The sequence below is a fragment of the Mobula hypostoma genome, chromosome 11 (assembly GCF_963921235.1).
Source record: "Mobula hypostoma chromosome 11, sMobHyp1.1, whole genome shotgun sequence".
NCBI classification, from domain to species: Eukaryota; Metazoa; Chordata; class Chondrichthyes; order Myliobatiformes; family Myliobatidae; genus Mobula; species Mobula hypostoma.
In genome coordinates, this window is record NC_086107.1 from 61,004,799 (window position 1) to 61,019,871 (window position 15,073).

Consider the following 15,073-nt stretch of genomic DNA (forward strand, 5'->3'; position numbering starts at 1 on the left):
CTACTTATTTATAGAGTTATTGAGATACACAGAATGGGTTCCTTTGGCTCTTTGAGCCCAGCCAACCCCTGATTTAACCCGAGCCTAATCACGGGACAACTTACAATGACTAATTAACCTACCAACCAGTACGTCTCTGGTCTGTGGAAGGGAACCAGAGTACCTGGAGGATGCCCAGGCGGTTACAGGGAGAATGTATAAACTTACAAATGGCGGCAGGAAATGAACCAGCATCACTGGTGCTGCAAAGCATTGTGCTGACTATTATGCTACAGTTAGGCAAATTGACCTGTCTTCCTTGCATCCATTTCTCTGACTTTGAAGGACAGGAATATCAAGGGAAGGAGGGGGTGTGGTGTTAACGGGGTAGCAGTTCGACTTTGCCCATTTTGTGGTGCTACCCAAGTCACACATCACTTTCTCACTCCACTGCAAATTTCCTTATAATTGGAGCAGGATGTTCATTGAAGAAACATTGATGTCTGTTTAATGTATGTGACCATCATTACTCACCACTTGCGGGATATTCTGCTGGATTTCCTTCCATAGTAGACAGGCAGCTTTTGATCTTGCCTGTGAATGAGACACAAGGCAATTACATTCTCCATATGAATATAACAATTCAAATTGCCCTGAAGTAAAAGCCTAAATTTAATTTGTTGGTTATTCGATCATGAATATAAGTGTCCAATGTGATCCCAAATTCCCAGCCTGGTTTGCAGGACATTGAAGGAATAGCATTGGTGGTGATATCCAGGGACGTTAGATTCACAACTTTCCATTTCCTTCTCCCCACCCTACGAGTCACATCAACTGGTGGGAGGCTGCACTCATGATTAAGCAGTAACTGAGACCTTCATGTGTTGAGATCATGTTTCCAGGGTAACCCATCACCCATCAAGGAGAGACCGCCAGCTTTTCATGGTTATTTTATGAAGCTGAGGAACTAACAGGTTCCAGCCCAGGTACCACAGGCATGAAGAGAATGGGTAAATCTGAAAGTCAATAGGAGAGTTTATGAGTGGAAGTCGTTCAATTGTTTGTTCCAGGGCAAGTACATGTGCAGGTACAATGTAGTTTCACCTGCCCCATGACTTCTTAGGTCAGTGTATGTATGTTCTCTCTTTGAATGCTTGGGTTGTTACAGTTTCCATCTCACACCCAAAATAAATTTGTTCAAGTTAGTAGAGTTAATAGGCCATTATAAATTGTCTCTAGTATGGAGAAAAATGTATATTTTGAAAAGTTTATGATGGGGATGTTGGGAGAACAAAAAAGGATTAGTATAACGTGTACTTGATGGTTGGCTATGACTTGTTCTGTATGACCTTATGACTCTAAATACAACAATAAATTCAAGTTCACTTATCATTCAACCATACATGAATATAGCTGCACAAAACATTGTTCTTCCAGGACCAAGGTGAAAAACATATTACCAACAGCACACTGCACATAGCATATTCCACATATGGTTATGATAGCAGAAAATCGCAAGTCAACAAAAAATAATATAGCCCAAGTTCCTAATTGGCATGTCCTTTCGTCTGATGGGAAGTTGTCCTGGTCCAGCTTGTTCATCCACCAAGCAAATGCTGGAGGGCAGCACTTAGCAAACACAGGAGAGCAGCACCGACAGAGGTGGGCAGGGCAGCCTGCAACCCAATATAGACTCCAGCAAGCCCACAGAGGCCTCTCCTCTGTCCTACACCACCTCCAGCTAATACATGCAAGAAAGAACACCCAGAACTATAGGGTTTTTCATGGCTATCAGTGATTATAGAGATACTGAAAAGGGGGTGATCTGGAGACCAGAATTACAGGATCAGGGATTTCTTGGAAGGCTGGAGGTGATTACAAAGATAAAGGACTCAGTGCCTGGAACACCACCCCACCCAGCCTCCATCCCCAAGCCCTTCAAGTTTCTTCCAAAATTAGCCTCAGACCACATGACCATGTTGTGCTGTGTTACTGTGTGTTGCCAATCTTATTAGGTACACCTGTACACCAGCTCATTCGTTAATGCAATCACCTAATCAGCAGCTCAATGCATAAAACATCAGTTGATGTTCAGCCCAAACATCAGAATGGGGAAAAAGATGTGATCTAAGTGACTTTGACAATGAGATGATTGTTGATGCCAGAGGGTGGTTTGAGTATCTCAGAGACTGCTGATCTCCTGGGATTTTCACACACAACAGTCTCTAGAGTTTACAAAGAATGGTGCAAAACGCAAAAGACATTTAGTGAGTGGCCGATCTGTGGGTGAAAACGCTTTGTTGATGAGAGAGGTCAAAGGAGAATAGTTCAAGGTGACAGTATCTCAAATAACCACGCGTTACAACAGTGGTGTGCAGAAGAGCATATCTGAATGTGCAACACAGCAAACCTTGCAGAGGTGGGCTACAGCAGCAAAGACCATGAACATACACTCGGTGGTCATTTTATTAGTCTCAGGAAGTACCCAATAAATTGGTCACTGAGTGTAAGTCGAGGCCTTGCTCTTTGCAGCTTTTGGAAAAAGGGGTTGGATTTGGCCATGCTTGGGGTTCTTTCAAGAACTGAAACCTCGAGAGACACCAACATCCCAACTCAACATATTTCTTTTACCTTATAACACCCTGCTGTCCAACTGTCTGTTCCAGAGTCCCTGGAGACATAAAATCCTGCTTCTTACTTCTGATGTCAGGCACCAACTGCAGGGCAGTCGCAAGTGAGCATACCTGCTGTAGTGAAGACAGCAAAAGTATCATTATACAAGTCTGCAGTTGTCTGTCACATAGAAAATTACACCGGGCAACCCGCAAGAAATGATCACCTTGAAAATCAATGGTTCCACAAATTGAATGAGCTCCAAAATTCTTTTGAAGGTTTAGGAAGTGCAGGTGAGGCTAGACATCTCTGGGAAAGGGAAGACCACCTGAATTACTTCTGCATTCAAATATTAAGGGAAAAAGCCTACTATAGAGTCCACTGATAGAAGAACAGAAGAATTTTGCTTCATGTTGCAATTAGTTTAGATCCATGGAAGCTTTCGAGAAGAGGAAAATGACTTTCAATGTTTCCTTAACTCAGCAATCCAAACACTTTGCAAGTGGTTACATTTTTGAAAATGCAATTCAGTTTTTAGCTACTTATCCTTTCTATTGCTCACAATAGTGCTGGTGGGGGCTCTCTGATTGAGAAAATAAAATAGCTTATTTTGTAGGCAAGTTGCAGAAGGATGTAACAAAAATAAAATTGTTATACTAGGTGACATCTTTATGGCTTTTTTACTATTTAATTATTTATGGTGCAACTGTAACGAAAACCAATTTCCCCTGGGATCAATAAAGTATGACTATGACTATGACTATTAATTTCCCAAATATTAACTGGGATTGCTTTAGTATAAAAAACTTGGTGGGGAGGGGGTCATTTGTGAAGTGTGTCCTGGAGAATTTTTGTATATAGATCGTCCACTGAACGAATGAAGATTACTCAGCCTTGTCTTTAGGACTATTGTCAGTCAGGTGGAGGGAATGTCCGCACTGGGATATCTTGGAGATACTGCTCTGTATATTTCAAAGTTATAGAAAAAATAGGGGTAGATCAAGAATAAATGTTTTAAATCGGGGGAAGGTGAATTTAATTAAAATAGGACAGGGCCTGGTATTTGTAGATTGAGAATGCCTGGCATTTTCAGTTTCTGTTTAACATTTCCAGTATCTGCAGAGTTTTAGTTTTGGATTGCAGTGTTGGAGAGATCTACAGGAAACAGGTCATTTGGCCCAGTGGTAAGGGGAGTGAGGGAGTTTTCAGCCAAAGGGTTGTGGCTTCACAGAATGGACGGTGGGAAAAGTGGTGGAAGCAGAGTCACAAGAAGTGTCCAGACTAGTACTTAAATTTGTGAGGCACTTAAGACTATGGGCCATGTTGTGTCTGTGATTGTAATCACCAGAGGAACACTAAAATTGGTGACATAGAAGTCTTTATTCAGCACAACAAGCACGCACCATTCTGGAGACTCTCTCAGCAGAGGCTCACAAACCCGAAGGTACGTCATACTTTTATACCTTAAGATCAAAGGTAACAACAGTTACTAACTTCAGTAAGAATACAATATCAATACTTCCAATGACATTGTTTACTTCAATCCTTTGGGTTGACAGTGCTTCCTTTGAATTACATTCTACAGTGACATTCGCCTCTGAATGTTCAAACATCTTTGTCTCAAATTAACGCACATAAATAGTCTAAAAACTTCTGAAGACAGAGAGCCAGACACGCAAAATTAATGTTGGCAGGGCTGTCTCTGAGCATACTAATATCCTGAGTACACAAAACTATTGATTGCCTATACCTGTGATCATGCTTGATATGCTAAGTCAGGGATCCTCAACCCTTTTTGCACCGCGGACCGGTCAGTGGTGGGGGGGGGTGGTGTTCAAGTTCAACAGTGCATGACAGGGAATGAGGAAAGGCAGCTGACTCATATCACCAAATCATATCGTTTCCTCGCTGCCCAGTAGCATATCTTTGTAGCCCGGTACCGGACCGCGGCCCGGTGGTTGGTGACCACTGTGCTAAGTGCAATGTCCCTCTGGTCTACCAGCTTGAACTCAAGTCACAATGGTGCAAATAACTCAGCCATGTTGACTTGTTTAATTCAGGCCAATTAACACAACTCCATTGGCTTAGCATTTGGCTAATGCAAGTACAAATGTTTCATCGTCACCACTTAGTAAATCATACCTCTTAGTTTGTGGGCTTTTAACCAGTTCACTGTTTGCAATTTACAATTAAAACTGAAGATGGATTTTGCTTGAATTAGTATCTGCTATATTCACATAACTCCAGAATACTCCCTAACAGGCCAAGTGCTGGAAGATGGAATCAATATGGATGGGTGCCCACAGGTGAATGGGGTGGAGTGAATGGTCTGTTTCCATGTGGTATGAGTCTGTGATACCCCTGACATTGATGAGATAAATGAGGGAACCATCCTATTTCATGTGTAACATCTGCAGAGATTCTGCAAATGCTGGAAATCTTGAGCAACAGACACAGCACGCCGGAGGTACTCAGCAGGTCTGGCAGCATCTAGGGAGGGGAATGAATAGTTGAAGTTTCAGGCCAAGACGCTTTTCATCAAGACTGGAAAAGAAGGAGGCAGAAACTAGAATAAGAGGGTGGTGGGGGGGCGGGGAGCTAACCCTTGTAATGTGTTCATCCTTCACTTACGTCACTTAGTCACTTAAGTCACTGTAAAGTGTCTGGTCCTGAAAGACCAGGAATCCCCATGGTTGTTCACCGATGCAATAGGTGTCCCAGCTAACTGGAACAGCCTTCTCAGATATGAAGGAACATGTAAATGTATCTCCACTCAGTGGCCACGTTATGAGTTAAAAATATGCAGAATACTCAAGAGCATCTCTGAACACACAGACTTCTATAGATGCACAGTGAAGAGTAAACTCAGTGTTGCATCACGGCCTGGTGTGGAAACACCAATGCAATTGAACAGAAAATCCTACAAAAAGTAGTGGCTACAACCCAGTCTGTCATGGTTAAAGCCCTCCCCACCATTGAGCACATCCACAAGGAGTGCTGTTGCAGGAAAGCAGCATCCCACCACCCAAGCCATGCTCCCTTCTTGCTGCTACCATCTGGAAAGAGGTACAGGAGTCCCAGGACCCACAGCACCATGTTCAGAGACAGTTATTTCCCCTCAACCATCAGGCTCTTGAACCAGAGGGGATAACTTCACTCACCCGATCACTGAACTGGTTCCAAAACAAATGGACTCACTTCCAAGGACTTTATAACTCATGTTCTCAATATTTATTGCTTATTTATTTATTATTATTATTTGGTTTTTTTTTTCTCTTTTTCTATTTGTAATTTGTTGTCTTTTTCACATTGGTTATTTGTCTGTCTTTGTTTTGTGTGCAGTTTTTCACTGATTCTATTTCCTTTCTTTCTGAATGCCTGCAGGAAAATGAATCTCAGGGTGGTAAATGGTGACACACACAGTAAGTGCTATGATAACAAATTTATTTTGAACTTTGAACTTGGGACAAGTCTTGAAGTGGATGGGGTACAGCAGCACAAAACCACAAACATAAACTCAGAGATCTCTTTATTAGTTACAGGAGATACGGTACCAAATAAAGTGACCACTGAGTGCATAAGCAAGTGAAGTACTGCATTATTACATCTGGAAAGTTTGCGGCACAGAGGGATATTACGCGCAGCCCCAGTGGGCTAGGCATTAAAATATTTCACTTCTGGATGACAGTGAAACTAACGGCCAAAAATGTAGGCTAGTTACTAATGACTCCAAAAGGGAATTCAAGAGAAATTTGCTTCCTTAGAGAATTGTTCATATATGGAATTTACTATCACAGAAACGCTCTGAGAAGCATAGTGCAAATTTATGTACAACAAAGCAAGTTAAGCAAGAGCAAGGAGGAAACAGATGCCTGTGCTGAGAGTGTGGAAGCAGGATTCTGTGAAGCACTAGCACCAGTGTGTGAAGCCCAATAACCTGTTTTCACACTGCAGGTCTCTGCAAACCAACAATCCAAAAATAAAACTCTGCAAATTATGGAAATTTGAAGCAAGACCCAAAAAGGCTGAAAAAACTCACTCTTCAGATTCAAGCATTATGTTCCCATGGGTTCTGTTGAAATATCATTATCGTGAGACAGTTGTCTCCATTTTTCTCTTTTCACAGATGCGACCCAACAGGGTGAGCATTTTCAGCAATCTCTCTTTGCTAGCACCACAGTACTTTGCTTTTGTGAGTAGTGCACGTGAACTTAGAAAAAAATTGATCAAGTTCTAGACAGTTCAAGCAAAACTGTAGAGTTTAGTAATTACTTTTTATGAATACCGGTAATCTGCAAAAGTCAATAGAGGGGGAAGCCTGAGTATTTCCAGCACTTGCTGCTTTTGCTTTTTAACTCTGTACACTAAAGTGTATTTGCCAACTGTATGTCCAATATGAATATTCATTTGCAAACACGAGGAAATCTGGAGATGCTGGAATTTCAAGCAACACACATAAAAATTGCTGGTGAACGCAGCAGACCAGGCAGCATCTATAGGAAGAGGTACAGTCGACATTTCGGGCTGAGACCCTTCGTCAAGACCCTTCATTAGTCCTGATGAAGGGTCTCGGCCCGAAATGTCGACTGTACCTCTTTCTATAGATGCTGCCTGGCCTGCTGCATTCACCAGCAATTTTTACAAATATTCATTCATGTCTTTGTTTACTTCACATTCTTTTTTTACATTGTGTTAATTACTTGCAATCAGTCATGCATACACTGCTCATTGACATATTCCAACAAAACTCTTGGTGCTCACTGACAATGATTTTTGTCTTAGACCTCTTTATGCCAATTTTTGTTTGCCGGTAATATCTGATATCTCACTGATATAAGCACACTTTGACTCACTCATCGTTATGTTGCAGGGTTCATACGATGTTTGAAAAATATTGGAACGGCTGCTCTTAAAAAATGCTGGATACACACAGTACTGTGGTCAGTGTCACAGTAATGTGGGTGAAGGTCAATAGGACGAGGAAATTGAAATGCTTCAGCATGGACTAGGTGGGTTAAGAGTCTGTTTCTGTGCTGTAGTTTTCTATGACTCTATATTATGTATAATATATACTGTTTTTATACAGAAATATTAAAAAAAATAGATGTACACACACAATTGTCTTCTGCTGCACATTAGTTGTTTGGCTGACTTTGTTTATGTATCATTTTACATAAATTATGTTGTATTTCTTTATTTTCCTGCAAGTGCCTGCAAGAAGGTGAAGGTAGTATGTGATGACATATATGCACTTTGATAATAAATTTACTTTGACTTTGAGTTGGAATCTCTAAGTATCCATTCTAACTGTGAAAGGAATATTACTTACACTGTTCAGAATAGACATCACATCAATGTATAAGGGTAAATTCAGCAAATCTACAACCTCAGCGGAAGATGTGGACAAAGCTGCCACTTTGGACAGAGCAGTGCAACAATATAATTCTCCAATTTGCACTTAAATGGAACACAGTATAAAATTACCAGCAGAAGACTGATGAACTACTCTCTGTATTCTATTGAAAATATACCTGAAAGGAGGATTACAATGATAAGTCTTCCAAAGAAAGGCAGGAGGAGAAGATGGTGGCGCGACGCAGCGCGCGCAGCTCTCTGGTGAAATGATATCATATTCGTAAGTAGGATGCCGTGCACAATTCTGATTTGATGGAGACAGACGTGAGAAGGCACAGAGGAACATCTGGAGAAGTTCCTGAAATGCCCAGTTTGCTGCCACTGCTACTGCGCGATCGAGAATCTCCAGAGGGAAGGCCCCAAAATCCTCGGCTTTGCCTACTGTTGGTGACCGAGGCTTGGGTCGAAGCGTTCAGTACTCGGTGTCAGAGGGCTGATCGGAGCTTGAAGTTTTCGGACGACTCAGAGTCGGACTGTGGTCGGGCATGGCAGGGAGAGTTTTCTTCCTTTTCCCGTCTGCGTGAGATGTGGGACTTCTGAGAGACTTTCAACTTTTTTACTGTGCCCATGGCCTGTTCTTCATCAAGTTATGGTATTGTTGCACTGTTGTAACTATACGTTATAATTATGTGGTTTTTGTTAGTTTTTCAGTCTTGGTCTGTCCTGTGTTTCTGTGATATCACACCGGAGGAATTTTGTATCATTTCTTAATGCATGCATTACTAAATGACAATAAAAGAGGACTGCGTCTCTTTGCTGTCTTAGCAGTCACAAATTATTGGAGTGTAATTGCCCTTGTGTTCAAAGAAATATACAATATTTCAAAGTAACATACAATGTTTCTGATATCAAACACACCAAACTCTTCAACAAGATTCTTTTTCAGGGATGTTATAAATTAAAGACGGAAATAGCATCCATTGAGTATGGTATTTATCCCATAGATAAAGATGCTGATAATGCAGGTTTTTCTATCAAAGCTTATGGAGGTAACAGAAATAGGTTTTCAGACTGATAAGCTTTTACTGGTGTTCATGCAGCACTGAAATCCCTTACAACTTTACCTCTTATAATTCCATCTACATACCTTGCTTTCTCAATTAAATTCTCCTTCAGTGCATCTACATTACTTACACTGCCTTGATGTGACAGCAATTTCCACAGTGTCAGTTCTACTGGCATAAAGCTTCTTTTGATTTATGCATGGATTTTTAGTCAATATCGCATCTTTACGATGCTTGCTTTGGACTTTCGACAGCTGGAATCATCTGTGTATCAACGACATCAAACCCTTACATCGTTTTAAAGATATCTGATGGGATATTCCATCCTTCAGATTCCTTGAGGTGAAATCTGAGACTGGTCCCTTCTTCCAAATAATTGTAAATTCAGCTATACTATTTTGTATCTTCTATATACCTCCACATTATTATTTGTAACTTGTGGAATAAAACTGATCACTGTACTCCAAATAAAATTAAGGTTTGATACACAACGAACCTTATTTCTCTGCTTCAGTGGTTGTGTCTTCTTATAGACAGGATGCACAGTACTGGAAGTTAAATAATACTTCAAGGATATGCATGCATTAGTGTTCAGAGTTAGATAGTTCTGCCCAATGGGAGCCAATATGTTCTGAAACTTTCAGAACTGGCCTTGCTGTCCAAGCCAGGAAGACTACTGCATTTATGTACTGGACTTATCTGACATCATTCTATTTATGATGATGTTTGGGTTGAATAGGGAAACAACTGGGCTCAGATCAGGTTCAGACTGACTATGGTGGGTTGTATTTGGGATCAGATTTTAGTTTTATACCTGAGCATCTCACCATTTGGAATCATTGTGAATGTCATTGACAGCAGTTCATTTACATTTCCCATTGAGGTTAATGGAAAAGAAGATCAGGCAAAATATAAGATAGGTTATCAGTTAGCTGTGGCAACTAAGATCAGTTCCACTCCCACTGAATTTCACACCATTCAAAGGGGCCATTCGGTCCTGCATGCCATGCTGGCTTTTTGAAGAGAAACAATTTAGTAAGTCTCACTGTGAAACTTTGCTCCAAAAGTAGATGATATGTCAAACAAAATGAAATGACTTGAAAGGATAGAATGACACAATCATAGTTAGAATTACTAATTAGAAAAAAAAAACAAAATGGACATATTCAGAAGATCGGGCAGCATCTGTGGAAGAAGAAGCAGAATTAACAGTTTAGGTCTGAAACTTCACATATTTCGGACTCAATTGTCATCTGTTTCTCCTTCCACTGAATGCTACTTAATCTACTGAGCATTTCCAGCATCTGCTCAGAGGGTCGGCATCTTGTTTATTTTTGAACTTCATTTACAATTATCAAACATCCTTGCTATGGGCAAGATTATTCACAGGATGAAAATTAAACCACATTTGGGGGTATAGGAGATATATTCCATTTGTGAATAGTTGATTTTTAAGTCAAGGTAACTTGAATTTTCAAGGAGTTTTGCTTCCCAACATTTCGTCGATTAAGTGAATTACAATCAAACGGTACATTAAGATCAATACACCCAGTGTGCTGGAGGAGCTCAGCAGATCAGGCAACATATATGGATGTTTTGGGCCAAGGCCCTTCTCCCACCAGTACATTTCAATAATGATTAATTTGATAAGAATTTCAACCTACTTTTCAATCTACTTCTGGTGAAATGCAAACAGACAATAATATTAATAGTAAATACTTATTATAATTATTGCAGTAAAGATTTGACAAATATTGCTTTTAAATACCTCAATTTGCTTTGTTCCAAATTCATCTGCACTGTGACAGCTGAATCTGAGTCTGGCGCTCAGATTAATGAGAAATGCCATTGTGACTGTGTTCTCTTCTAGTCTTGCTTTTTAACTCAGCTGGCAAATCTGGGTCCTTGGCAATGTGCCTAGCGGAAACTTTATGCCGGTTTTCATTTATTTCTGCTAACAAGGATTCCTGTCGCTGTCACTGGAACTAAAAACTTATACATGATCAACATAGCCCAGGGGAATATCACCCAATAAACACTTTGAATGCACCAGATTGCCTCAGAGAAGAGTTCTGATTACATAATTACACTCCCTTTACTGTTTTATTTTTGGTTAGGAATTGATGTTTCTTTAGACAAAACTTCTGTGCCTGTCATGGTTAGTTCTGGGAAACTAAGCTCAGTTTTATTAGAGAACTGGAGTCAGATGGAAATGTTCCCAGATCAAGTTCATAATGGCTTGTTGCAGAGTAAAGGCTACTCTCCATCACTGAAAACAACAGAATGGATTTCTTCCAAATGCAGTGACACAGTAAAACCTTTCATTACACTATGCCATTAATTTTGTGGAAAAATGTGAAGAAAGGATAAATACCCCATTAATTCCTAACGTGAATCTTGCACATTCAGTTAAATCAATGGCAATGGTTGCCTTCTCAATCTAACACTTTAATATTTGCTCTCAGTTTCCAAGTCAGTAACAACCGTGCACAGCTGAAGTAGAGTTTGGATCATCTACACTGACAACGCATGTGGCAGAAAGAAGACTTTCATCTCCTCAGTGTGAAAGCGACAGGCTAACGTGGATTCAAGAGAGAAGACCCTTTAATTCTTACCTTGCAGTTTGCATTGTTGGTGATCTCTTGGTTACGAAAGCCAGTTATAACAACACAGATGGTTTTATGTTCAAAGGAACATGCAGCAGCATGCAGTGAAAAAGCATTCTAACCAACATCAAAGCTTGAATAAAAATTACTTTTCACTCACTTTATAATCATTTAAATGTAGTGGCATTTAAAAATAGAACCTATTTTAATGTAAAAATGAATTAAGATTGATTAAATCATAGCTTCTGCTGAGAACAAACTAATTTATATATTAATTTAAATTGCTGTGTAGTTTGAAATCCATTTTAAACAAAAATATGTTTCCATGGCATTTCCTTCCTTTGCTTTCACTCTATTATCTAGAGTGCTTTGCATCGATTCTCAGGCTTTGAATTGTACACATTAGAACTAAAGAACAAACTCATCAAGACTAGGAGCTGCAACAAATTAGGATGTTTATTCCAATGGCACTTCCATAAGTCCATAAGATATAGGAGAAGAATTAGGCCACTTGGCCCATCGAGTCTGCTCCGCATTTCATCATGGTCGATAATGCTGTCCTTCCAGAGGCAATCCAGAAACATCTACAAACAGTGCCGTAACCAAAGCAGTCGGACACTTGACATGAAACTGAAGAGGTGACATGCTTAATGCCGTAACTACTTTTTTTTTACAACTAATACTGTTCTGCAGTGCAATGCATATCGGAAAGAGCTGGATCTACATCAAAAACCAATTAAAAGGATTATCAACTTTCTTCAACTTAGTAGCTGACAAATTGGCATTGGTTATTGCTTTGACTAGGTAAGTGTTTAAGGCTTTCAGAATTTCTTTGAAGTTAATGCCTGCCTGGTGCGGTGAGCCAAGAGCAAAGGAATATTGTTTCAAATTGTACAATTGAAGAAGGCTGTACCAGTGAGCAATGCAGCCAAAGGCAATGTCCTTCTGACAGTTTACGAAACTATTTAATTTACTTCTTCTTTCAAATATGATTCTGCTACTAAGCTGTGTGCAATTGGAACCTGTGACTTACAGCTGATGGCATGTTTTTGGGCTGATGGAGCAATCTGGTACTTTGCTGTCTCTGAGAGAGCTTGGTGAGGTTTCAAGCAGACCGTGTAGCCCGGAGGCCAGGAAGCCTACAGACAGGTGTGAGCATATGATCAACTCCATTTATCACCTATTTGTTGCTTAAAGCATTGAGCAAGATTGAAATCAATGAGGCGAGAGCACCGTCTGCCTGTGTTTGATCGGTCTCTTTCTCCCCCTCCTGCTCGCGGCTGCCTACACCATTCTACGTTTGAAACATCTTACTTCAGAAGGAAGAACTTGCATTCATACAGCATGATGTTTGCATTTACTTGAGGAGCTGGGAACATCTCAAAGCACTTCAAAGCCAGTGGATACATTTGAAATGTAGTCACCGTTAAAATTCAGGAACTATGGCAGCCAGTTCCTCCACAGCGTACTTGCATCAATGACAAAGGAATAATTGATCAGGAATCGTTGTATGTGAAAAACAAGGTGATGAATAGAGGGAGGGTAGAACTGATCAGGGATAAAAGAGAAAATATGTGCCTGGAATCGGAGCAAGTAGGGAAGGTCCTTATTAAACAATTTGCTTCAGTATTCACCATTAAGAGGAACCTTGATGTTTGTGAGGACCAGGTGAAAAGGCTGACATGCTAGAAGATGTTGACATTAAGAAAGAGGACATGCTAGAACTTTTGAAAAATATAAGGATAGATAAGCACCTGGGGATGGATGGAAGAAACCCCTGTTTACTATGGGAAATGAGGGAAAAGATTGCTGTGTCTTTTGCTATGATTTTTGCATCTTCACAGGCCATAGCAGTGGTACCAGATGATTGGAGGGTCAAATGTTGTTCCTTTATTCAGGAAAGAGAGTAGGGATAACCTTGGGAATTATAGACCAGTTAGTCTTACTTTGGTGGTGGACAAATTCTTGAAGAGGATTCTGAGAGTCAGAATTTATGAGTGTTTGGACAAGCATGGTCTGGCTCATTCAGAAAGTCAGGAGTCAAGGGATCCCGGAAAACTTGGCTGCAAAGATTCAGAATTGGCTTGCCCTCAGAAGACAGAGGCTTTCGAGAGGGTGCAGAAGAGGTAAACCAGGATTCTGCCTGGTTTGGAAGGCACATGCTACCATGAGAGGCTGGATATATTCTCTGGAGCGGCAAAGTCTGAGGGAAGATTTGAAAGAGATTTGTAAGATTAAGATTAGATAGAGTAGACAGAGTATCTTTTCCTCAGTGTAGAAATGTCTAATACCAGAGGGCATGCATTGAAGGTGAGAGAGGGTAGGTTCAAAGGGGATGTGAGGGTTAAGTGTTTTACTCAGAGAGTAGTAGATGTCTGGAATTAGCTGCCTTGTATGGTGGTAGAGACAGATATATTAGAGATGTTTAAGAGACGTTTAGATAGGAACACGGATGTGAGGAAGATTGAGGGATATGAGCACTGTGTAGGTAGCAGGGATTAGTGTTTGGATATTTTTGATTTGCTTTTTTGTTGGTTCAGCACAACACTGTGGGTCGAAGGGCCTGTTCCTGTGCTGTACTGTTATATATGTTCTATGAAACTATTCAAAAATGATTCCTAACTGAAGCACAACTCACATTTAAAGTAGCAGTTGAAATCGCTGCATCATTGAAAACAACAGCCAAAGACATAATTCAGTTGCGACAGGAATGACAGTGAGTGTGAACAAAATTGCAACATCAAAACGGAAACATGCCTGGCCGAACAAATTGTGTTACCGTTGTCGCAGGGGCTTAAATACGCCAGACCAATGCAGATTTAAGGGCAAAACTTGCAGAAAATGCAACAAAGTCAGTCATATACTGTACAAAGAGCATGTCGGGCTGACAAAAATAAATAGACTGCACAGAGAAGAGAAAAAGGTTAAAAAGTTGCAGTTTCAAGAAGAGGTTGAACTGCATTTCAAAGATACTGAACTGAAACATACAGATATCCAACTAATAAGTTATACTGGAGAAAAGATAATTTCTTTGGGAATGATGTACATAATAATGAAATACAACATCTAACAAACCACGTTGAGCTTGTATGTGGTATAAATCAGAGGGTCAGCATTGCAGGGCTGTGACTGGCTGAAACAACTACAACTTGATTGGAGATTCATCCACCATTTGCATGTCACGTCCCTTGTAATAGAGTCAACTGAATCTGAGTTAAGAAACACATTGAATAACGCCACAGCAGCGTTCAAGGATGGCTTTGGAAAACACAACCATATCAAGGGTAAAATAGTGTTAAATGAAAAGTATCAAATAAGGAATTTGTCTGATTCCTTATACCATTCATGATAAAGTAGCCAGTGAGCATGGTGGAGTGGAGTCCATAGGCTACACCAGTGGTCCCAGTGGCCAAGAAGAATGGATCAGTCAGGATCTGTGGTGATCTTAAGGTCACC

The 15,073-nt window shown here is 40.4% G+C and overlaps 1 protein-coding gene across 5 annotated transcripts in view; it reads right to left on the reverse strand.

The window, feature by feature from the left end:
• Positions 1 to 15,073, reverse strand: part of syt12 (synaptotagmin XII) — a 262,179-nt gene that overhangs the window by 79,959 nt on the left and 167,147 nt on the right. For 4 of the 5 annotated variants that reach the window (XM_063062172.1, XM_063062176.1, XM_063062171.1 and 1 more), the window contains exons 2-3: positions 2,611 to 2,726; positions 514 to 573 (exon numbers count right to left, since the gene is read on the reverse strand). In XM_063062172.1, the coding sequence (XP_062918242.1) occupies positions 514 to 547 (34 nt within the window). In that variant the 5' untranslated portion in view covers positions 548 to 573; positions 2,611 to 2,726. Of the gene's footprint in view, positions 1 to 513; positions 574 to 2,610; positions 2,727 to 10,779; positions 10,826 to 15,073 lie in introns of those variants that run through there. The other variant, XM_063062173.1, reaches the window with a different exon arrangement.